Genomic DNA, 24,661 nt, shown 5'->3' with positions numbered 1-24,661 from the left:
GGGGAGCCGCTCTCCCCCTCAAGACAGTCAACCCCCTGTGTCAGCCTGTCCTCTACCGAGCGCTTAGTCTAGTGCCCTGCACACGGGACGCACTCAACAAATACCATTGATAGAGTGTGGGCAGAGAACACGTCTGCCCACTCTGTTGCACTGTCCTCTCCCAAGCAGTCGGTACAGTGCTCTACTCGCACGAAGTGCTCAATAAATACCACTGATGGATTGAACCGTCCGGTACCGTGCTAAGCGCCAGGGTAGTTGCTACACAATTAGCTCCAAGCTGCTCCCCGCCGCCGCCAACCTGGGGGTCTCGCCGCCCGTCTTTGATGGACCCCCCCCACCTCCCGCCACGCCGCTCTCCACCGGCAGCCCCTTCCTCCCGAGACGGGCAGCGGGCCGCTGGGGCCGGGGGTCAGGGGCAGCCGGTTCCTTCCGGCCCCCGAGGCGACCAAACTCCACAAAGGCAGGCGGGTGCGCTGACCACTGCATTTACTGCCATTACATATTTTTTTTTTTAATAAAATGGGCTCGTCGGGCAACTCCATCCAAAACAGTTCATACTACAAAAATAAAGATATGCGCGGATATAAAACCTGTACATTTTTTACATATATTACTCGGGCGTTCTCATATTCTCATATTCACAGACACACACACACACATTCATGTTATTTACAGGCCCACAGAGTCCGACACAGTGAGTGGCTTAATCCATGATTCCCATCCTTTTCTGAGCAGTGGAAACTAAAAAAACACGTCCCACGCCTGCACATAATGGCTCGGTTCTCTTTTCCAAGTTGTACTTGCTGCGCGTCACGCTCGCCCACGCCAGGAGGGCAGCCCCCGCCCCGGTTGCGGGCGCCCAGACCACCCCCGACCCCCGCGGCCACGGGGCAGACGGGGATCGGGGCGTCCCCCACCCCGGGCTCCCGGCTCCCGGCGGGGGCCTTGGTTTTGTGCGGAGCGGCCCGGGGCCCCCGGCCGGTCAGCGCGGTCCGGCCTGGCTGGCGAACGTGAGCAGGATGGACGACAGGCACTGCAGCTTCTCCTTGATGGGGCCGGGCAGCTTGTCGTGCTCGCCGTACCTGGGGGGCGCAGAGGGGCGTGGGCGGGGGAAGGAAGGCCCGGCCCACCGAAGCGTGAGCCTCTGACCTACTGAGAGCTCACCTCCTCCAGGAGGCCTTCCCAGGCTGAGCCCCTTCCTTCCTCTCCCCCACGTCCCCCTCTCCATCCCCCTCATCTTACCTCCTTCCCTTCCCCACAGCACCTGTATATATGTTAGTACAGATTTATTACTCTATTTTACTTGTACCTATCTATTCTATTTATTTTATTTTGTTACTAGGTTTGGTTTTGTTCTCTGTCACCCCCTTTTAGACTGTGAGCCCGCTGTTGGGTAGGGACTGTCTCTCTATGTTGCCAAGTTGGACTTCCCAAGCGCTTAGTCCGGTGCTCTGCACACAGTAAGCGCTCAATAAATACAATTGATTGATTAATTGACTTAGGGGATCCCGAGAGGCCCACAGGCAGCCCGGACACACCCGGTTCCCCCCTGGACCCACCTGGTGACCTGTCCCCCCGGCGCCGTGTAGACTACGGACGGGACGCCCGGCTGAACCACCAGCTGCGACCCGTCGTTGAACTGTACCCACACAGCTCCGCTGGCAAGCTGGGGGACGGATGGACGGACGGAGAGACGGTGATGAGGATGGGAGAGGAAGCTTCCAGTCACCCCTGGCTGGTCCCAATGCCCTCCCCGTGCCCCAAACATACACCCACAATAGGGCAGGACGAGGGGACTGGTGAGGAAGGGGGCTTCTGAGAGAGACACGGAGAGACAAAGAGACAGAAAGAGAGAGCGTGCCTGAACCCAAATGTGGGGCAAGAGGATTTTGTGTGCTCATGTGTGTGACAGAGAGAGAGAGAGAAGACACCCAATCAGGGAGAGGTGAGGAAGGGGACACGTGTGTGTGTGTGTGTGTGTGCATGCGTGCATGCAAGAGAGCTAGAGAATATCCAAAAATAATAATAATGGCATTTATTAAGCGCTTACTATGTGCAAAGCACGGTTCTAAGCGCTGGATAATGATGGCACTTGTTAAGCGCTTACTCTGTACAAATCCCTGTTCTAAGCGCTGGGGAGGATACAAGGCGATCAGGTTGTCCCACGGGGGGCTCACAGTCTTCATCCCCATTTTACCGGGGAGGGAGCTGAAGCTCAGAGATGTTAAGGGACTTGCCCAAGGTCACACAGCAGACATGCGGCGGAGCTGGGAGTGTGTGGGAGAGATGAGGAAGGGACAACGTGAGAGAGAGAGAGAGCGAAACAGCTAATAGTTGGGGAGAGGTGAGGAGGGGTGTGGGGAGGAGGGGAAAAGAGAGAATGCCCCCCATGGGACAACCTGATCATCTTGTAACCTCCCCAGCGCTTAGAACAGTGCTTTGCACATAGTAAGCGCTTAATAAATGCTATCATTATTATTATTATTAAGAATCGTGCCCTGTCCCCGCCGCCCGTGGTCTGAGGGCAGGGCTTCTGGGCCTTCACGCTCCCTCCCAGGCCGAACCCCCGGCCGCTGACCTGCGACGCCCAGCCGACGTCCTGGACGAACACGGACTTGAGCAGCTGAGCCGAGGGCGGGGGGCAGTCCCGGGAAGCCTGCCAGGAGGCGGAGGCGGCAGTGGCGGGGGCGGCGGGGGCTCCGGCCGCCGAGCCCGACCCTTCGTTGGCCGCCGCCTGGGAGAAGGAGCCCCGGACGCTCAGCCCCGGGCCGGGGGAGTCCAGCCGCCTTGGTGGGGCCCGGGAGAAACCACGCCCCGCGGCCCCCGCCCCCAAATCCCATCCCATCCGGAGGCAGATTTCATGGTGTTGTCCTTCATCGCCTCCCGCCCCTCCGTGAGCGCACGCAAACCCCAGAAGGGCTTGGGCCACCAGTTGGGGAATCCCGAGAGCCACCCCTCACGCGGGGGGCAGACGAGCTGGGGGCGGGAGCGGGGGAAGGAGAAGGAGGGTCCGACTCACCACGGGGCCACCGCCACCGCCGCCGGGCCCCTGGCTGAGGGAGGTGACCCCGTCCCCGCCCGCCGAGCACTGCGGCGACCTGCCCGGCCCCGATGGCTGCGTTTTCAGGGACTCCAACTGGCTGGGTTTCCTGGGGAGGCGGCGGCAGGAATCATAATCTGTTAAGCGCTTATTGTACGTCAGGCACTATACCGAGCACTGGGGGGGATACGAGCAAATCGGGTCGGGCCCAGTCCCCGCCTCACGTGGGGCTCACGGTCTCAACCCCCATTTTACAGAGGAGGGAACTGAGGCCCCGAGAAGTGAAGTCACTTGGCCCAGGTCACAGAGCAGACCAGCGGAGGAGCCGGGGATAGAAGCCGTGGCCCCCGCCGGGCCTCTCCGCCCCCCGCCCCCGTTTACCTTCCCACGACGATGGGGAAGAAGGGGACGCCGCAGCCGCCGCTCCGCTTCTCTTGCTCGGAAAGCAGCGACTCCAGGGCCAGGCAGATCCGCCGGCCCTGCGTGAGACAGGCTCGGGTCCCGTCCTCACCCCCCGGCCGCCCATTCCCCCCGGCAACCCAGCCCGGCACCGCCCCCGGGAATCCCGGGTACCTCGTCAGCATGGTCCATGTAGACTCGTGCTTCCGGCTCAGGACGGACGGCCTCGCTCTCTCCCCGGAAAACCCAGGATCGTCCCGACGGCTCCGTCATCTGAGTGGAGCCTTCTGCCTCGCGGATCTTGGTCCCTGCAGGGGGAAAATTTCACTTCCTGGCCTCTCGCCGGGCTCCCCACCTCCCCCTGCCCGTCCCATCTTCCCCCGAATCGGGACAGCCGGAAGAGGGGTCCCCCCCACAAAACAGGCATTTGACTGATGAGAAAGCAAACCGCCCCTCAATCTCAAGAACAAATAATGATAATAATAACGATGGCATTTGGTAAGCGTTCACTGTGGGCCGAGCACCATTCTAAGTGCTGGGGGAGATGCAAGATCATCAGGATGCTCCTCGTGGGGCACACAGCCTTCATCCCCATTTTACAGGCGAGGGGACTGAGGGACAGGGAAGTGAAGCGACTTGCCCAAAGTCACACAGCTGACGAGCGGCAGAGGCGGGATTAGAACCCATGACCTCTGACTCCCAAACCTGGGCTCTTTCCACTAAACCACGCGGCTTCTGGGCCCCCAACATCATCATCAATCGTATTTATTGAGCGCTTACTATGTGCAGAGCACTGTACTAAGCGCTTGGGAAGTACAAATTGGCAACATATAGAGACAGTCCCTACCCAACAGTGGGCTCACATCCTACTGGCCCCTTCCTCCGAGCTTCCGCCGGGGTGGGCGGGTGAGGTGGGGCTCCCTCCCCGTCCCTGCAAGACGTTGGGTGCTTGGGGTGCCGACGGGACCGCCTCCCCCCCCAAAAAAAAACAGGGTCTCCGCAGAGGCGGGACTCACCGTCATAGAACCAGACCTCGAAATCCGGGCTGGGGGCGTTCTCCATGAGGACGCACTTGGCGTGCCGGGTGAACAAGGTGACCTTGGGCGTCTTGGAGCGCACGAGCTGGATGAACCTAGCGGCGTACTCGTACTTGCGCCAGTATTTCTCTGCAACCGGGAACCGCCGCGCCGGGAATGGCCGTCAGCCCTAGGACCCCCTCCCCACCTCGAGTGGCCGGACTCACGTCCCGCCCGGACTCTAAAGCCCGGCCCACGAGGGATTTGCAAATCCTGCCGGCAGTCTTCCCAACGGACAGCCTCCCCCCGGCTCACCTGGCAGCCCGTCGAAGCTGTACTGGGCGAGATCGGCCGGCGCGGGCAGGGGCGGAGGCCGCGGGCCCAGGACGGAGCCCCTCCCGGCGTTGGGTTGGTACACCGTGACCTGAAGGCACGCGTCGAGGATGCGAGAGCGGGAGCCCCGTCAGGGCCGGTCGCTCGGGACGTTGCCCCGCGCACGGTGGGCGCTCAATACACACCGGGAACTGACGGCTGGGTAGGGGGACGGGTCGACCCCGGGCTTCAAAGCCTACGGTGCCAAGGTGACCACGACGGGCTCCTGCCAACCTCAACTAGGACCCGGCTCTTGGGCTCGCCGGGTCCCCATGACCCGCCCCTGACCACCACCAGTCAGTCAGTAAATCGTATTTCCTGAGAGCTTAGTGTGGACGGAGCACTGTACTAAGCGCTTGGGAGAGGACAATGTAACGGTAAACAGACACATTCCCCGCCCACAATGAGCTCCCAGTCTAGAGCCTTCTATGAGAGGTATCTTCAGGGACGTTTCAGTCAAGTCAATCCTATTTATTGAGCGCTTACTGTGTGCAGAGCGCTTGGGCGTGTATGCTACAACAATAAACGGCCACGTTCCCTGCCCACAACGAGCTTCCAGTCTACAGGACCATCACACCTTCTCCGAGAGGTATCTTCGGGAACATTTCAGTCAGTCAATCATATTTACTGAGCGCTTACCGTGTGCCGGGCACTGGACTAAGCACTTGGGAGAGGACGACAGAATGATAAACATTTCAAAGGTTTGTTTTTTTCAACTCCCACCCCCGCCCCCCGCCCGGGACCAGGACCGCGTCCAACCCGATCAGCTTCTATCCAACCCCAGTGCACAGCGCTAGCACTCGGCACATCCAAAGGTCCTCCACAGCAACCGCGAGGACTGTTCGCTTCCATTATTTTAATCCAAACAAGAGCCACTTCCGAGCCCCACACGGGTCAGAGACGGAGATCTGGTTATACCCCATTTCCCTCGGCGCTTAGCGCAGTGTAAGCTCGTCATACCTGCCCTCATTATTATTCCAAGGGGAGTTGTTCCCTCCACTGGGGCCAGAGAGATGTTTCCGAATGACAATTATTATACTTCCGACAGTGGCGATCTTTGCTAAGGGCTTCTCACAAGCCAAGCGCCGTACAAAACCTGGAATGCCCTCCCTCCTCATATCCGACAGAACTTCAGGCTCCCTGCCTTCAAAGCCTTATTGAAGGCCCACCTCCTCCGAGAGGCCTTCCCCGACTAAGCCCTCCTTTCCTCTTCTCTCACTCCCTTCTGCGTCGCCCTGCCTTGCTCCCTTCATTCACCCCTCGCCCCCAATCCCACACCACTTGCGTCCACATCTGTAATTGATCTATTTCTATTAACAGCTGTCTCCCCTTCTAGACTGGAAGCTCACCGTGACCAGGGAATGTGCCTGTCATGCTGTTCTGTTGGACCCCCCAAAGCGCGTTGTATCGTGCTCTGCACAAACTAAGTGCTCAATAAATACGACTGACCAACCGACTGACACTGGGGTAGATGGAGGATAACCTGGGATCAGACGCGGTCCCTGTCCTACTTAGACTCTGAGCCCCAGGTGGGACCTGATTATCTTATATCTACCCCAGTGTTCAGGGCAGTGCTTGGCACGTAGAAAGTGCTTAATAAATACCACATTTAATATCACTGCTATTAGAGTACACTCGGCACGCCACTCCACGTTGTCATTTCCTGCGGTTGGAAAGGCGTGCGCTATTGCCTGTACATTGAATTCTCCTGTACCCATTTCAGAAACAATCAGTTGGATTTATTTACAAGTTGTTGCCAACTTGTACTTCCCAAGCGCTTAGTACAGTGCTCTGCACACAGTAAGCGCTCAATAAATACGATTGATGATGATGATGATGATGATTTATTATTAGTGATCATCATCCTCACTGTGGTATTTGTTAAGCACTTACTATGTGCCAGGCATTGTACTAATCGCTGGGGTGGATCCAAGATCTTCAGGTCCCACCTGGGGCTCACAGACTAGGCAAGGAATCAGTCGTATTTACTGAGCGCTTACGTGTGCAGAGTGCTGTACTAAGTGCTTGGGAGAGTACATTACAATGATACAACAGACACATTCCCCGCCCACAATCGGTTCAGAGCCCAGAGACCGTGGGAGGGAAAGCAAGTATTAAATCACCGCTAAGCAGGTGGAGGGAACTGAAGACCGGAGAAGGCAAAGTGACTCCCCCAAGGTCACCCAGCGGACAAGAGGCAGAGGCGGGATTAGAACCCGGGTCCTCTGATACCCCGGCCCGGGCTCGGCCCACCGGCCCCTCCGAGGGCTCCCACGCCCGAACGGAAGAGTGACGCTCTTTTCCAGATTACCTTCCTGCCGTCGCTGGACACGCGGAGCACTTCCTTGACGTGTTCTTGGGAGACCTGCTCCTTGAGAAGCTCCACGCACACCTCTTCCGTGTCCAGGATGCTCACCTGATAAGGATTGTGGTATCAGTTAGGTGCTTGGATACAATCCAATCAGGTTGGACACAGCCCCCGTCCCACCTGGGGCTCTCAGTCTTAATCCCCATTTGGCAGATGAGGAAACTGAGGCAACGAGAAGCAAAGTGACTTGCCCAAGGCCACAGAGCAGACGGGTGGCGGAGCCGGGATTAGAACCAACGACCTTCTGATCCCCAGGCCCGGGCTCTACCCACTAGGCCACCCTGCTTCTGAAGCCACCCCCGCCGTGCCGGGCTCATCGCGGGCCCTTCTCCCGCTTAGGCTGCACCAAGGCCCTCGAGATCGGACGCTCCTGGCGGGCGAAGACGTCTCTACTGACTTGGTCGAAACAGCGCTCAGTACGGTGCTCTGCACGCACTCAGGGAGCACTCAGTAAATAGCACGGCTCAGGGTTTTCCACTCCTCACCATGGCGGGCGTCTGGGGGAATGCCGAACCCGACGGACGCGATGGGGGAGAAGCGGGCACGGCGAGCCCCCGCGGTAGTCAGTCAGCCCTGCCCCTACTCTCCCGCGGCTGAGAAGTGAGGATTTAAAATGATGGGGGGTCGGGGCGGGACGGGGGCGGGAACCAGCTAATCGCTTCAGCCACTGGCAGATGGGGAGGTGGGGCGGGGAGGAGGGCTTGGAGACAAACAGGAGGATTAGAAAGGAGAGACTAAATCCCCCCAAAACCCACAGAAATCCCCAAGGTCGGATTCGCCCACTCGTCTTAAACGGCGGGGTTTAGGGTCGCCCCGAGAGCCGTAATTCTTTGTACGGAGGGTTTGCTTGCCGACTGGTCTTCATGCTGACGATCTATGTTTTTGAAACGGTATCTGCATTTTTGAAATGGTATTTGTTAAGCGCTTACTATGTGGAGACACTGTATTAAGTGCTGGGGTAGATACAATCTAGTCAGACCGGACACGGTCCCTGTCCCACAGGGGGCTCACGATCTTAGTCCCCATTTTACAGGTGAGGGAACTGAGGCCCAGAGAAGGGAAGCGACCCGCCCCGAGTCAGCCAGCGGACAACCGGCGGAGCCGGGAGGAGAGCCCGGGCTCTACCCACTAGGCCGCGCTGGGTTCAAATCCCGGCTCTGCTGCTTGTCAGCTGTGTGACTTTGGGCAAGTCACCTCACTTCTCCGAGCCTCAGTTCCCTCATCTGTAAAATGGGGATTAAGACTGTGAACCCCCCCGTGGGACAAGCTGATCACCTTGTAACCTCCCCGGCGCTTACAATAATGATGGCATTTGTTAACCGCTCACTATGTGCAGAGCACGGTTCTAAGCGCTGGGGGTGGATACAAGGTGATCAAGTTGTCCCACATGGGGCTCACAGTCTTAATCCCCATTGTACAGATGAGGGAACTGAGGCTCAGAGAAGTTAAGTGACTTGCCCAAGGTCACACAGCAGACAGGTGGAGGAGCCGGGATTCGAACCCATGACCTCTGACTCCAAAGCCCGTGCTCTTCTCCACTGAGCCACACTGCTCCTCAGTGCTTTGCACATAGTAAGCGCTTAATAGATGCCATTATTCTTATTGCTGTTATTATCCGCTGCCAACGTGGGGCTTCGCCTGCGGTGGTTTGGGGCGGGGTGGTCCTGTCTAAGGCCGGGGGGAGTGGATGGCGTTGGTGTGTGGAGGTGAGATGGGCACAAACGAAAACGGACTCAGCCGGAAGCCCGAATCCAACGCTATTTTCTCTTTCTAAGAATAACAGCAATAATGATGGCATTTGTTAAGCACTTACTAAGTTCCAGGCACTATTCTAAGCCCTGGGGTAGACACAAGATTAGGAGGTTGTCCCACGTGGGGCTCACAGTCTCAATCCCCATTTCACAGGTGAGGGAACTGAGGCCCGGAGAAGTGAAATGACTTGCCCCAGGTCACACGGCAGATCAGGGGCAGGGCCAGAATTAGAACCCACGACCTTCTGACTCCCAGTCCTGGGCTCTAGCCGCTATGCCATGCTGCTTCTTTTTCTTTTTTAAAGGCATTTATTAAGCGCTTACAATGTGCAAAGCCCTGTTTTAAGCGCTGGGGAGGTCACAAGGTGATCAAGTTGTCCCACGGGGGCTCACAGTCTTAATCCCCATTTGACAGATGAGATACTGAGGCCCAGAGAAGTGAAGTGACTTGCCCAAAGTCACACGGCTGACAACTGGCGGAGCCGGGGTTTGAACCCGCGACCTCTGACTCCAAAGCCCGGGCTCTTTCCACTGAGCCACGCTGCTTCCCTCTTCGACAACAGCTGCGCCACTCGGGCTACGTCCTTCTACTGTCCTCTCCCCGGCGCTCAGTCCAGTGCTCTGTGCACGTTAAGCGCTCAATAAATACCACCGATCGACTGACTACCGTCAAGGCCGAGGTCCGACTTGCGGGGAGCTGAGAGTTGGAAGTCCGAAACGCCACTTCCCCTGATGGCCGCCCGCCCGCCCGGGTACTCACCACGGCCCTGCGCGTTTTCTGCCTGATGGGTTTGAGGCGGTGGGCGTCCAGCGGGGCCGCGACGCCCCGCGGCGTGCGGCCCTCCCGAGCCGGCCCCGGCCGCTGGTCCCGCCCCGCGGCCCGCGGGTCCCTCTGGGGTCGGGGGGCCGGTCCGCTGCCGCCCGGGGCCGGGGGGCACTGACACTCTCTGCTGGCGGCGGGGGGCTCGGTGGGGGGCTCCTCTCGAAGGCGGCCGGCTGCAACGGCACGGGGAGACAATAACAATAATAATAATAATGGCATTTATGAAGCGCTTACTACGTGCAAAGCACCGTCCTAAGCGCTGGGGAGGTTACAAGGTGACCAGGTGGTCCCACGGGGGGCTCACAGCCTTCATCCCCATTTTACAGATGAGGTCACTGAGGCACAGAGAAGTGCCGTGACGTGCCCAAAGTCACCCAGCTGACAGTTGGCAGAGCTGGGATTCGAACCCATTGCCTCTGACTCCAAAGCCCGGGCTCTTTCCGCTGAGCCACGCTGCTTCCCAGCCGCAATCTCTCCCTGTCCCCCCTCATCCTCCTGCACCCCAAAACCTGGCACGGGGAACAAACTTCGGGAAAGTGTTAGTAGCTTGATTTGTCAAACCCCAAAAAACCAACAAACCCTCCCCCATTGGCCCCAAGCAAGTTTCTTAGTTTCCCTCGGTCTCTGCCCTTTGAAATTCCCACAACCGGGGATCGCCCCACGGCGCCGGCGGACCCCAGGCCCCCGCCCGCCTCCCGCCGCTCCCGTCAGGCTCGGAGCCCCAAGCACAAACCTCCTCGTTTTCGGCCCCGGGGAGGGGTGTCGTTAAGTTTTTAACGAGGCCCCGAGTTTCACCCCACGGTAATTTTACAAGTGCCCTGGCCGGGGTGGGATGAGGTGGGTCAGCCCAGTGCTCTGCACACAGTCCGCGTTCAATAAATACAAGCGAATAAATGGACCAATAAATGACCATCTGCAGGGACGTAGAATCACTTCGTTTTTTCCCAAGACTTGTATCCAGAGACTTAACATTTTCCAGGTCTAAAAAAGTCACATTGGCATTTACTTTACTGTTGTATTGTCCTCTCCCCAGTGCTTAGTACAGTGCTTTAGACACAGTAAGCACTCAATAGATACAATCGAATAAATACTTCTTTCAATACCAGTGCAGCCATTTAAATATACAAATGAAACCACGTTTGGCACCGAAAAATTTTGGAAGGCCCTTTATCGTCCTCCTTAATGGCATTTAAGCGCTTAGTGCAGTGCTCTGCACACAGTAAGTGCTCAATAAGTACGACTGAGCACCGACTTGTTGGAGCCTTGTCCTAGGCACTTGGGCGAGTACGATCCCTCTCCACCGCCAGCTTGTTGTGGGCAGGGAACGTGACTACCAACTCTGTTGTATCATCTCTCCCTAGTGCTGTGACAACTTTGACACCTGTCTATGTGTTTTGTTAGTATTTTGTTATCTGTCTCCCCCTTCTAGACTGTGAGCCCGTTGTCGGGTAGGGACCGTCTCTTTATGTTGCCGACTTGTACTTCCCAAGCGCTTAGTACACTGCTCTGCACGCAGTAAGCGCTCAATAAGTATGAGTGAATGAATGAAAGTGCTCAGTCCAGAGATGTGCCGGACTGTCATCTGGTCTGTAAACTCGTTGTCTGCGGAGAATGTCTTTGTTGTATTGTTGCATTATCCTCTCCCAGGAGGTTAGTACAGAGCTGTGTGCGGAGTAAGCGCTCAATACATACGATGGACCGACCGACGGAGCCAAAACTGATGAGTGCAGGAGAGGGACGTGCTCAGTAAATGAGTTGCTCTCCTCCTGCCATTTTGTTTTCACTGTAGCGAACGTCCCCATCATTGGGCACATCACCACGCACTTTGGTCATTCACTGGACAAAAACCACTTGTGTCCCAGGGCTCGTCCAGCAATCAATCAATCATATTTATTGAGCGCTTACTGTGTGCCGAGCACTGTACTAAGCGCTGGGGAAGTACAAGTTGGCAACATATAGAGACAGTCCCTACCCAACAGTGGGCTCACAGTCTAAAAGACTCACAGCACAGCTCACAGCACTGGTGGGGGGGAACGGCGGACCCGTTTCCAGTGACTTTCTCTAATGGCTCCCTGCCGCTCGCACCCCCCACCCCGCCCGCACCCACTCCCCGGGTGGCGGGAGGACCGAGGAGATGTCCACAGCGGCTCCGGCTGGAGCCAAAGCCGCCCTCACCCGACCGCAGAGTAAAGCACCAGCTGGCCCGAGGGATGCTGGAAAGGGCAGACGCCAAGGCTCCTGGGGGGAATGGCCGTCCCGTAAGCCGCTGGCTGGCTTCCAGGCTCATTAAACAGCTGGTGGGAGACGTAACGGGATACGTGCCGGTCCCTCCCCAGTCCCGCCTCCCCGTCTGGGCTCCTTAGTTCCCCGTCATCCTGCTCCCTTTGAGCCCCGGGCCGGCAGCGGCGTTCCCGTCCCCTTCGCCCGGGGCCCTGGGCAGAGGAGCCGCTGGCTAAGGGCCCTCCGGGAAGCAGGGGCAGATGGCCCACCGTATGCCGTGGGTGGGGCGGGGCGGCTTTCTGGGCTACCGGTCCATCCCCTCGGGTCTCGCGGCGGGGAACCCCGGGGCCGCGCCCCGAAGGGCAGAAGGGAGCGGGAAACGGCTCGGGCCGGGGCCGGCGACGGTTGGAAAACTCGGTCTTCCGTCCCAGCTCCGCCACCTGCCTGCTGTGTAACCTCGGGCACATGGCATCACTTCTCTGGGCCTCGGTGTCCTTACGTATAAAAGGGCGATTCGACACCTGTACTCCTCGCTCCTACCCTAGACTTTGAGCCCCACGTGTTCGACCTGATGATACCCTAGGTACCCGGCGTTTGGCTGAGTCAGACAGCCAGTCGACTGTATTCGCTGAGCGCTTCCTGGGTGCAGAGCACTGTACTAAGTGTGAGGAGTGGACAAGAACACAATATAACAGACCCACCCTCTGCCCATGGGGAGCTTACGGCCTACAGTCTAGAGGCACGGTGCTTGGGCGAATGCTTAAACAGGCCAATTCTTCCTACGAGTCTTTGGGGAGGGTCTCCGCCCATCCGCGCCCAGCCGCGCCACTCACCTTCGGCTTTCAGGTTCCCAAACCACTGCTGCACCGTCTCCGAGCGGTCCGGCCCGTCTGGGCCGGGAAAGGCCGCCGGCCTGGTGTGGGGTTGCCTGGAGCTAAAAACCAAAAAAAAACCCAAGACAAAACCCTATACGATCGCCATAAAGCAATCCCCCAAAACCCCTGCTCCTCTATACGCACCCTGGGGCAACATATCTGAAGAAAACCCTGCTGGATCGGTCCACTTCTCAAGTGGACCGAGTTGGGAGGCACAAAGTCCCCCGGGCGGGTTAAATACAATGAGGAAACTGAATTTCTCGGACACGGGGGCGGGGGTGGAGGCAGGGAGGGGGCCGCCGTCCTACAACGTGGGACCACCACCCCTCTGGCCGGGAGCGGAGAGAAAGGGGCCGGCCCGAGGTGGGGAAGCTCAAGGCTTCTGGAGGATTCTGAAGTCTCAATTCAATTCAATCGCATTTACTGTACCAAGCGCTAGAAAGCGCACAATACAGCAATAAACAGGCACATTCCCGGCCCACCAGGAGCTTACGGTCCAGAGGGGGAGACAGACATTAATAGAAATAAATGAAATTACGGATCTAGACATAAGTGGTGCGGGACTGGTTGTGGGGAGGAATCAAAGGAGCGGGAGAACAGGGAAGGGGGGCTTAGTCACTCCGCTCCTCAAACGCCGGGGACGGGCGGAAGCCGTCAGGGGCATCTTGGAGCCCGAGGCTCGGTCGTCGGCCGCGTCCCCGGACCCTGCTCACCCTCCACCCGCCGTGACCCCGGGGGCCCCGCCGTCCGCCCTCTCCGGGGAACGCGCCCCAGACCGCCGGAGCCCCCGCCGGACCCTCTCACCGGCCTCGGTCTCCCCCGGGAGCCTCTCGGGAGCCGCGGCTTCCGACGTCCAGCTCCCCGAACAGGCGCAGGACGGCGGCGTCGTCGTCATCGTCCTCGCGGTGGGCGCTGCCGGCCGGGGAGCCCTGCCCGCCACGCTCGCCCACCCCGGACAGCTCCTCCAGGGAGTGCCAGCGCTCGGCCGCCCGCGGGCCGGCCCCGGGCCGGGCGGGGGTCGATCGGTCGGAGGAGCGGGCCCTCCGCAGGTAGCGCGAGTGCGGGCGCTCCCCCGTCCCGCCCCCTCCCCGCCGGTCGTGGCGGCCGTCCGCGGAGGAGGAGGAGGAGGAGAAGATCCCCGCGGGGCGGAAGGTCATCCTGTCGGGGAGGGGCGGGCCCGCCAGGAGGAGCCTCCTCCGGCCCAGCGAGCAGCCGCTGAGGCTGACCCCGGACGAGCCGGCCGCCGCCGTGGTGGACAGGGTGGCGTGGCCGCTGTCCAGCGAGTCGCCCGCGTCGCCGGGCGGGGGGCCGCCCGCCAGGAACGGGTGGTCCAGCAGGGCGGCCAGCCCGGGCCGGGCGGCGGGGTCGCGGCGCAGCAGCCGGCCGATCAGGTCCCGCGCCTCGGCCGACAGGGCGGCGGGCAGCCGGTAGTCGGCCAGGACCACCCGGCCCAGCGTGGCGCGCACCGAGTCCGTGTCGAAGGGCGGGCGGCCCACCAGCAGGGTGTACAGCAGGCAGCCCAGGGCCCACACGTCCGCCGCCGGCCCGTGGGCGCTGCGCGTGGCCACCTCCGGCGAGATGTAGTTGGGCGTGCCGCACAGCGTGTAGTGCTTCTCGTGGGGCAGGGCCAGCTGGGTGGCCAGCCCGAAGTCGGCGATCTTGACGTTCATGGCGCCGGTGAGCAGCAGGTTGGACAGGGTGAGGTCGCGGTGGAGGATGCCGTGCGAGTGCAGGTAGAGCAGCCCCCGGACGATCTGGTGCATGAAGTGCCGGACTGCGGGCGGGTGGGCGGGACAACAGGGGGGGGCCCCGTCTCAGCGGCCAGGGACCCCCCGACACGCACACCGCGCGCCACAAAACGGGCCGCCTGAAAGCCGACCGGACTCAACGGCCCCGGTGGCGAGGGCCCGCGCCTGGCAGTCCCAGGTCCTGGGTTCTAATCCCTCCCCCTGCCCCTTGCCCGCCGGGCCGCCTCGGGGAGAGCCGCTCCGCCTCTCGGGGCTTAGGGCGACCGAGGGGGAGCGGATGGCTGGTGTCCCTCCCACTTGGACCCTGAGCCCCGTGGGGTACAGAGAGCGGGCCCGACGACATGAGCTCAGGCGCTTATGATGCTGCCTGGCGCAGAGCGAGCGCTCAACGGCAGCGTGGACTAGTGACCGGCGCACAGGCCCAGGAGTCAGAAGGACGTGGGTTCTAATCCTGACTCCGCCGCTTGTCGGCCGGGGGACCCTGGGTTAAGTCGCTTCACTTCTCTGGGCCTCAGTTTCCTCCTCTGTCAAATGGGGCCTGGGGACTGCGACCACCAGGTGGGACAGGGACTGTGTCTAATGGGATTGGCTGGGATCTTCCCCAGCGCTTAACCCAGCGCCCGGCACATAGTAAGTGCTTAAATGCCATTTTTAAAAAAAGCACCACAACTAGTATAACCATCAGAATCCTAACAGCCGGGGCGTTTCTTCCGTTCTGAGGAGATGCCAGGCTTGCTGTGTGACCTCGGGCGAGCCGCTTGACTTCTCTGGGCCTCAGTTCTCCTGTTCTCCTTCCTACACGGACAGTGAGATCCACGCGGGACAGGGACTGTGCCCAATCCAATTCACTTGTACCTATTCCAGGGGCTTGGAAGAGTGTCTGACCCTCAGTAAGCGCTTCCCAAGTACCAAAATACAAAAATAAACCAAAGTGTGGGCGTACCTTCTTTCTCGGTGAAAGGTTTCATTCTGTTCTTCAGGTACCTGTTCATCTCCCCGTTGTGGCACAGTTCCAGGATCAGGTACACATAGTTGCTGTCTTCGAAGTAGTTGTAGAGCTGGAACAGCCGCGCAAGAGGGACTCGCTAATGAACCCCCCGGGGTGCCCGCCTCCTACTTAGGTTGCGTCACCCTCTCCCGAGCGCTTAGTACAGTGCTCCGCACACCGCCGGTGCTCAATAAATACCACGGATGGATGGACCCCCGCAATTCCGACTCACCTCCAAGATCGAGGGGTGCTTCAGCTGACAGTGGATCCTCACCTCGTTCTGCACCCGCTGTACCATTTTCGCTTTGTGCATGGCCTTTTTGTCGATCTAAACGGCCCGGACGGGAGACGGGTTCGAGCCACCGCATTTTGGACATCAGCCGGAATGCCTCGTCAGAGCCCCGGCTTAGACCAGAAGTTCCCCGGGGTGGGGGATCCCAGCTAACTCTCACCCTCCTCGTCCCTCCCACCGCTTAGTACGGCGCTTTGCGATCGGTCGATGATATCTACTGAGCGCTTACTGCGAGCAGAGCACCGTACCAAGCGCCTGGGAGAGAACTGGAAGGCGCGTTCCCTGCCCACAAGGAGCTGGCAGTCTAGAGGGAGGACACACGGAAAAACGCTGAATACTTTGAATACTGGTAGTCTTGGAAAATCCTCTGGGCTGTTGTCCATCTGGCAGGTCATTCGCATTTATTGAACGCTTACTGTGTGCAGAGCACTGGACTGAGCGCTCGGTAAAGGACAACAGAACGGACTGGGTAGACACGTTCCCTGCCCACAGTGAGTTCACAGTCTAGAGGGGGATATATCTAGAGGCATAAGTCAGGAGGGACTGTGGCTACCAACTCCGGTGTTCTGTACGTTCCCAAGCACTTAGTACAGTACTCTGCACACAGCAGGTGCTCAATAAGTACCACTGATAGATTGGTCTTTTAGACTGTGAGCCCACTGTTGGGTAGGGACTGTCTCTATAAGTTGCCAATTTGTACTTCCCAAGTGCTTAGTACAGTGCTCTGCACATAGTAAGCGCTCAATAAATGCGATTGATGATGATGATGGTCGGGACAATCAGGCTCCACCGTTTGTCTTGTGGGTGACCTTGGGCAAGTCGCTTCACTTCTCTGTACTTCACTTGTATGGTGGGGATTAAGACTGCGAGCTCTTTGTGGGACAGGGACTGTGTCCAGCCCAGAGACCACGCATCTACTCTGGTTTACTACAGTGACTGTCACACAGTAAGCGTTTGATAAATAATATCAGTTAAAAAAAATATTGAGGACTCAAAATTCAGGACCTAGGAGGCCAAAAAATGAGTTGAACATGCCCCCAGAGAATAATGACGGTATGTGTTGAGTGCTTACTGAGTGCCAAGCACTGTTCTTGGCACATAAGAAGTCATAGCCCAGTTCTTTTCAAGAAAGGAAAAGCAAACGTCCCTGGAATCAGTAGACACGACCCGGAAAAAGATCGATGGAGCTACTGAGCGTAGGTTGGCGTTAGAGGGGCAAATCTTCGGCTCACCCCCTAAGACCTCACCTCGCTGTTCTCCTACTCCAACTCAACCCACACACTTTGCTCCTGGAATGCCAACTTTCTCCCTGTGCCTCCATCTCGCCCGTCTCGCCGCCGACCCCTCGCCCGCGTCCTGCCGCTGGCCCGGAACGCCCTCCCTCCTCAAATCCCACAGACCATGACTCTCCCCCCTCCTTCAAAGCCTCAGTGAAAGCCCATCTCCTCCGAGAGGCCTTCCCTGACTAAGCCTTCCTCTCCTCTTCTCCCGCTTCCTTCTGTGTCATCCTGGTTGTCCCCCTTTATTCGCCACCAGCCCCCAGCCCCAGAGCACTCATAGCCGTAATTTTTAAATTTATATTAAGGTCTATATTAGTGTCCACCTCCGTCTCTAGACTGTGAAATCACTGGGGGCAGGGAACATGTTTACCAATTGTCGTATTGTAGCGCTTAGTACGGTGCTCTGCCCCAGTAAGCATTCAGTAAATACCTGTGACTGATCGCTCTACACATGAAACTAATATGGCGTAGTGGATAGAGTCTGGGCCGGCGAGTCAAAAGGCGTGGGTTCGAATCCCAGCTCTGCCGCTTGTCTGCTCTGTGACCTCGGGCAAATCACTTCGCTTCTCTGGACCTCAGAGAAGGTCGGTTGTCAAATGTGGATATCCGCACTCCCTCCTAGACTGTGAGCCCCAGGAGGGACGGGGACTGTGTCCAACCTGATTAATTTGTACCCACCCCAGTGCTTAGAATGGTATTTGGTACAGAGTAAGTGCTTAAAAAAATCTTGAAAAAAAATCAGTGCAGTGCTCTGCCCACGGCAAGCGCTCAATGACTTCATTCATTCATTCGATCGTATTTACTGAGCGCTTACGGTGTGCAGAGCACTGTATTAAGCACTTGGGAGACGACAATGCGGCAATAAATGGACACATTCCCTGCCACAGTGAGCTTACGGAACCACTGACTGACCACTGTGCACATGCAAAGTAGTTCAGGGCCATATAGGACACCCAGATAAATAGCATGAATCTGTCCGTGAGGTTGGCCGGCCGGGAGGTAAGCTGACCTCCTCCTCTCCTCCTCCCCCACAGCCGTGGAGCCAGGCTACAGGGCTATCGCCCCCGCTGTCACTACCAGTCAGTCATTCAGTGCTATTTTCTGAGCACTTACTGAGTGCAGAGCATGGGACTAAGCGCTTGGGAGAGGACAATACGACAATAAACAGACATATTCCCTGCCCACCACAAGCTGAAGGTCTAGAGGGGGAGACGGGCATTAATATAAACAATTCAATAAATAAATGCCTCGAGGTGGTGACTGGAGGGCCTAGGCGGACCCAAGATCAATGAGATGGTCCCCACCGCACTGGGGGCTGGGACAGCCTTTGACCCCGGCTGCGGACAGACCTCCCGCTTCTGTATGGGGTCTCCCCCCACCCCTCCACCCCCAAGTCGGCAGGTCCTCATGAACGGATCCCATGGGCAGGGGGAGGGTCTGGCTTACCATTTTGATGGCCACCTCCAGGCCGGTGTGAATGGACTTGGCTCGGTAGACACCGGCGAAGGAGCCCTTCCCCAGCAGGTTCCCCACTTTAAAGTCCTTGGGGTGGAAAGAGGAGACCTTCAGGGCCGGTGGGCGGGCTGGGGGGGGGGGGCATTGGGGGGCTGGGGGCCTGCAGTCAGGCAAGGGGTGGCACAGGGCACCTGAGGGATTGAGGGAAGCATGGGGCTCGAGGACAGGAGGGGCTCGCGGGGGGAAGGAAGGGGTGCAGGGAGTGGGGGAGAAGGGCGGAGGATGGGGGGCTGGGGGAGAGAAGGGGTGCAGGGAGTAGGGGAGAAGGGTGGAGAATGGGGGGCTCAGGGAGAGAGGGGATGCTGGGAGTGGGGAGAAGGACGGAGGATGGGGGCTCGGGGAGAGACGGGGTGCAGGGAGTGGGGAAGGAGGTCGGAGAATGGGGGGCTCGGGGAGAGAAGGGGTGCAGGGAGTGGGGAGAAGGGCGGAGGATGGGGGTTCGGGGGAGGGCAGGGGCGCAGTGGGAAGGGGGTGCATGCAGGGGGAAGAGGAGCAAGAGTGGCCCAGAGGCTAGAAGGCGGGAGGGCGGGGGGTGGAAGCCGGGGGCGCCCGGGGGTCGGGGGGGTGGGGGGTGGGCGCACTTGGATGCGGTAGGGTCGGGCTCCGGGGAGGGGGTTGGGGGCGCGGGGGGTCCGCATCCTCAGGCCCGAGAGACTCCGCAGCCGCTGGGACGGGGACCGGGACGGGGACGGGGCCCGGCCTCAGTGAGGAGCGTCGGGACGCCGCTCCCGGGAAACCGGGGAAACCAAGGAAACACACACAGATAAACACACACATAAACACACACGCACACACAGACAGACGGACGGACCACCCCCCACCCCGGGGCCGGGCAGGCGGGCCCGAGCGGCGGGAGCCGGGGCGGGGATCGGGGGCGGGAGCCAGAGACACCCAGAGACACAGAGACACAGACCCGGGGAGGGAAGGAGGGGGAGAAAGAGAGAGAGACAGAGACAGACAGACAGACAGACAGACGGGGAGATGGGGGGACGGGAGAGAGACAGACAGAGACGGGGTGAGAGGAAGGAGGGACGGGGGAGGAGGTGACAGGAGGGACGGAGAGCAAGGGGAAGATGGGGGTGATGAGGGAGAGAGAGACGGGGTGACAGGAGGGGGGCACGGGGAGAGAGAGAGGAGAGAGAGAGAGGAGGGGAGAGAAGTGAGGGGGAGGTGGGGGGCTGCCAGGAAGGAGGGACAGAGACGGGGTGACAGGAGGGAGAGATGGGCGGACGGGGGAGAGGGGAAGAGAGACGGGGCGACAGGAAGAAGGCAGGGTGAGGGAGGTGACGGGACAGAGAGAGAGACGGGGTGACAGGAGGGAGGGAGAGAGACGGGGTGAGAGAAGTGGGGAGGGGGTGGGGGTGACAGGAGGAAGAGAGGGAGAGAGGGACAGACGGGGTGACAGGAAGAAGGCAGGGGGAGGGAGGTGACAGGACGGAGCGAGAGATGGGGGGACGGGAGGGAGGAAGGGAGGGGGAGACGGGGTGACGGGAGGGAGGGAGGGAGGGAGAGAGGCAGGGAGAGAGACGGGGTGAGAGAAGTGAGGGGGAGATGGGGGTGACTGGACGGAGAGAGGGAGAGACGGGGGTAACAGGAAGAAGGGAAGGGAGGGGTGACGGGAGGGAAGGAGAGAGAGAGACACGAGGTGAGAGAAGTGAGGGGGAGATGGGAGTGACAGGAGGGAGGGAGGCAGGGACGGGGTGACAGGAAGAAGGCCGGGTGAGGGAGGTGACGGGACGGACAGGGAGACGGGGTGATGGGAAGAAGGCAGGTGAGGGAGGTGATGGGACGGACAGGGAGACGGGGTGTTAGGAGGAAGGCAGGGTGAGGGAGGTGACAGGATGGAGAGGGAGACGGGGTGAGGACAGGAAGAAGGCAGGTGAGAGAGGTGACAGGACGGAGAGGGAGACGGGGTGACGGGAAAAAGGCAGGTGAGGGAGGTGACGGGAGGGAAGGGGGGGGGGAGACAGAGAGAGACGGGGTGACAGGAAGAAGGCAGGGAGAGGGAGGTGACGGGACGGACAGGGAGACGGGAGGGAGGGAGAGTGGAAGGGAGACAGGGGAGGGGGACAGAGAGAAATGAGGGGGAGATGGGGTGACAGGAGGGGGGAGAGAAAGAGACACACGGCGTGAGAGAAGTGAGGGGAGTTGGGGGGGGGACAGGAGGGAGACAGGGAGAGACGGGCTGACAGGGGGGAGGTGACAGGACGGAGCGGGAGATGGGGGGACGGGAGCGGGGAGGAGGGAGGGAGGGAGGGAGAAGTGGTGACAGGAGAGAGGGAGGGAGGGAGGTGAGGGGGAGACAAAGGCCGGGAGCTCTACGTTGCCGACTTGGACTTCCCAACCGCTTAGTCCAGTGCTGTGCGGGCGGCAGGCGCTCAGTCTAGACGGTTGGTTGACTGACTGAGTGGGTGAGTGTAGGGTTCGTGCCGGTTACCTCGATGTTGTCGCCCATGTAGGTGGCCATGTCGGGGGCGGGGGCGGCGGCGGCGGCGGCGGTCGGCGGTGGGGCTCGGGGCCCATGGGGCTGGGCTGCCGCCGCTCCGGGCGGTCAGGGCGATCACCAGGACCAGGAGGAGGACGACGAGGAGGACGAGGACCAGGAGGAGGAGGAGGAGGACCGGGGCGGCGCTGGGCGTCGGGGCCCCTGACGGCCCCTCCCCGCCTCCATTTTGAAAATCCCGCCCGTTCGGCGGGAGCCAGGCTGACCGTGACGTCACGCGGACGGGCGCGCGCGCCGGAGCCGAGGACGCGCCCCCCCTCCCGGGGGCCCCGGAGGCGGCGCATGCGCGTGAGGACTCGCTCCGGCGCCGAGGACGCGCCCCGGAGGCTGCGCATGCGCGCGAGGACCCTCTCCGGTCCGGCGCGCGCTCCGGAGCCGAGCACGCGCGCCCCCCCCCACCGCGGCTCCCGAAGGCTGCGCATGCGCACGGGTACTCCGTGGGGGGCGCTCCCTTTTCACTCATTCATTCAATCCCGTATTTATTGAGCACTTACTGTGTGCAGAGCACTGTACTAAGCGCTTGGGAAGTGCATTCATTCATTCATTCAATCGTATTTATTGAGCGCTTACTGCGTGCAGAGCACTGGACTAAGCGCTTGGAAAGGACAAGTTGGCAACATCTAGAGACGGTCCCTACCCGACAGCGGGCTCACGGTCTAGAAGGGGGAGACAGATGACAAAACAAAACATGTAAACCCAATAAAATAAAAAGAATGAATATGTACAAGTAAAATGAAGTAATTAAATATGTACAAACGTATATACATATATACAGGTATATGCAGGTATATGTATACAAGTATATAGTTATATACAGATATATACATTCATACATTCATTCCCTTCATACCTTCATTCATTCATTCATTCGATCAATCGTCTTTATTGAGCGCTTTCTGTGTGCAGAGCACTGGACTAAGCGCTTGGGAAGGACGAGTTGGCAACATCTAGAGACGGTCCCTACCCCACAGCGGGCTCACGGTCTAGAAGGGGGAGACAGACAACAAAACACATAAACCAAACAAAATAAAAAAGTACAAGTAAAATAGAGTAATAAATATGTACAAACATATATACATATATACAGGTATATATAGGTAGATATACAAGTATATACAGAAGCCGCGTGGTTCAGTGGAAAGAGCCTGGGCTTTGGAGTCAGAGGTCATGGGTTCAAATCCCGGCTCCACCACTTGTCAGCTGACTTTGGGCAAGTCACTTCACTTCTCTGGGCCTCAGTTCCCTCATCTGGAAAATGGGGATTAAGTCTGTGAGCCCCACGTGGGACAACTTGATTACCTTGTATCTACCCCAGCGCTTAGAACAGTGCTTTGCACATAGTGAGCGCTTAATAAATGCCATTATTATTATTATTATATATACAGATTTATACATTCATACATTCATTCCCTTCATACATTCATTCCCTTCATATATTCATTCATTCATTCGATCAATTGTCTTTATTGAGCGCTGTGTGCACAGCACTGGACTAAGCGCTTGAGAAGGACAATTCGGCCCATGTGGGGCGGGCGGGCGGCGGCAGGAAAAAACCCGGCCCTGGGAGGTAGACGGTCATAATAAATAATAATAATAATGATGATGATAGCATCTATTAAGCACTTACTATGTGCAAAGCACTGTTCTAAGCACTAGATAATAATGATGATGATGATGGTATGTGTTAAGCATTTACTATGTGCCAAGCACTGTTCATTCATTCATTCATTCAACCTCTAACCACCGCAGGGGATACAAGGTGATGAGGTTGTCCCACGTGGGGCTCACAGGCTTAATCCCTATTTAACAGATGAGGTCACTGAGGCACAGAGAATAATAATAAGAATAATAAGAATAATAATGATGGCATTGGTTAAGTGCTTACTATGTGCAAAGCACTGTTCTAAGTGCTAGAGAGGATACAGGTGATCAGGTTGTCACCGGGGGGGGGGGGGGGGCTCACGATCTCCATCCTCATTTTACAGATGAGGAAACTGAGGCCCAGAGAAGTGAAGTGACTTGCCCAGAGTCACACAGCAGACAAGCGGCAGAGTCGGGATTAGAACCCACGACCTTTGACCCCCAAGCCCGGGCTCTTTCCACTAAACCACACTACTTCTTGGGATCTAATCCCAGCCCCGCCAGCCCTGCTGAATGACCTTGGGCAAGTCACTTCACTTCTCTGGGCCTCAGTTCCCTCGTCTGGAAAATGGGGATTGAGATGATGAGCCCCATGGGGGACGGGGACTGAATCGAACCCGACTGGCCTGTATCCACCCCAGCGCTCAGTACAGTGTCTGGCACATAGTAAGCACTTAGCAAACCACATAATTCTGATCACTGAGGGCATTTACTACGGGGCAAGCCCCACAGGTGGAACCTGCAGACCTCCAACACACCCACCACCCCAGTCTTCTCCCGGAAACATTATCCAACCTTGGCTTCACTGACACGGTCCTCTCCCGGTTCTCCTCCCATCTCTCTGGCCTTTCATTCTCGGCCTCTTTCGTGGGCTGCTCCTCTGCCTCCCACCCCCTAACTGTGGGGGGTCCCCTTCTATGTTGCCAATTTGTACTTCCCAAGCGCTTAGTACAGTGCTCTGCACATAGTAAGCACTCAATAAATACGATTGATGATGTTGATGATGATGACACCCACTCCCTTGGAGAACTCATTAGCTCATCAGCAGGCGGCCTCCGACATTAAAGGAGGAATAATAATAATAATAATGGCATTTATTAAGCGCTTACTATGTGCAAAGCACTGTTCTAAGCGCCGGGGAGGTTACAAGGTGATCAGGTTGTCCCATGGGGGGGCTCACAGTCTTCATCCCCATTTTACAGATGAGGTAACTGAGGCCCAGAGAAGGACCTGTATAAATGTATATATGTTTGTACATATTTATTACTCTATTTATTTTACTTGTACATATCTATTCTATTTTATTTTGTTAGTATGTTTGGTTTTGTTCTCTGTCTCCCCCTTCTAGACTGTGAGCCCACTGTTGGGTAGGAACCGTCTCTATGTTGCCAACTTGTACTTCCCAAGCGCTTAGTACAGTGCTCTGCACACAGCAAGCGCTCAATAAATACGATTGATTGATTGATTGATTGGCTCCCACGGCTTCGACTACCACCTCCACGTCCTCTCCCAATCGCTCAGCCCGGCGCTCTGCAAACGGCTGGCATTTCAGCTCCTTGTGGGCAGGGATCTTGTCTAACAACTCTACCGGCCCCTCCGGAGCGCTCGGTACAGCGCCCTGCCCGTGGTAAGCGCTCTATAAACACGCTCCATTGCCTGAAAGTGGAGGGTGAGTCCCTCGAAGCCGACATCCGCGGTAAAAGAATGATATCATCGGGATCGTCCTTGCCCCCCATCGGTCCCCCAGCCCCGTTCGGACGGTTGCGGTCCACTCCCAGCCCCCCCACCCCCTCGGGGTCCCCCAGGGGCACGTCAAGAGACGGGCGAATG

At 58.3% G+C, this 24,661-nt stretch overlaps 1 protein-coding gene across 1 annotated transcript; it reads right to left on the bottom strand.

Annotated features, from left to right (window-relative positions):
- Nucleotides 1-903: 903 nt before the first annotated feature.
- Nucleotides 904-21,154, bottom strand: PLK4 (polo like kinase 4). The gene is made up of 16 exons (XM_038748429.1): nt 21,125-21,154; nt 18,619-18,714; nt 15,833-15,928; nt 15,556-15,670; nt 13,669-14,638; nt 12,823-12,923; nt 9,707-9,942; nt 7,139-7,243; nt 4,771-4,879; nt 4,456-4,605; nt 3,614-3,747; nt 3,422-3,519; nt 3,020-3,149; nt 2,579-2,734; nt 1,560-1,666; nt 904-1,082 (listed from the first exon to the last, which is right to left on the bottom strand). The coding sequence occupies exons 1-16, from the start codon at nt 21,152-21,154 to the stop codon at nt 983-985; spliced, it is 2,733 nt and encodes a 910-aa protein (XP_038604357.1). The 3' UTR covers nt 904-982.
- Nucleotides 21,155-24,661: the final 3,507 nt, after the last annotated feature.

Source organism: Tachyglossus aculeatus, chromosome 6 (genome assembly GCF_015852505.1).
Source record: "Tachyglossus aculeatus isolate mTacAcu1 chromosome 6, mTacAcu1.pri, whole genome shotgun sequence".
NCBI classification, from domain to species: domain Eukaryota; kingdom Metazoa; phylum Chordata; class Mammalia; order Monotremata; family Tachyglossidae; genus Tachyglossus; species Tachyglossus aculeatus.
This window is presented reverse-complemented; position numbering and strand designations above follow the sequence as displayed.

Excerpts from the sequence above, each read along its gene's own strand:
- PLK4 (XM_038748429.1), bottom strand. The coding sequence starts at position 21,154 with ATGGCCACCTACATGGGCGACAACATCGAG. Across the intron at positions 15,929-18,618 it reads TGGAGGTGGCCATCAAAATG|ATCGACAAAAAGGCCATGCA; the intron begins GTAAGCCAGACC and ends CGGGCCGTTTAG. Across the intron at positions 12,924-13,668 it reads CCCGGGGGAGACCGAGGCCG|CTCCAGGCAACCCCACACCA; the intron begins GTGAGAGGGTCC and ends TTTGGTTTTTAG.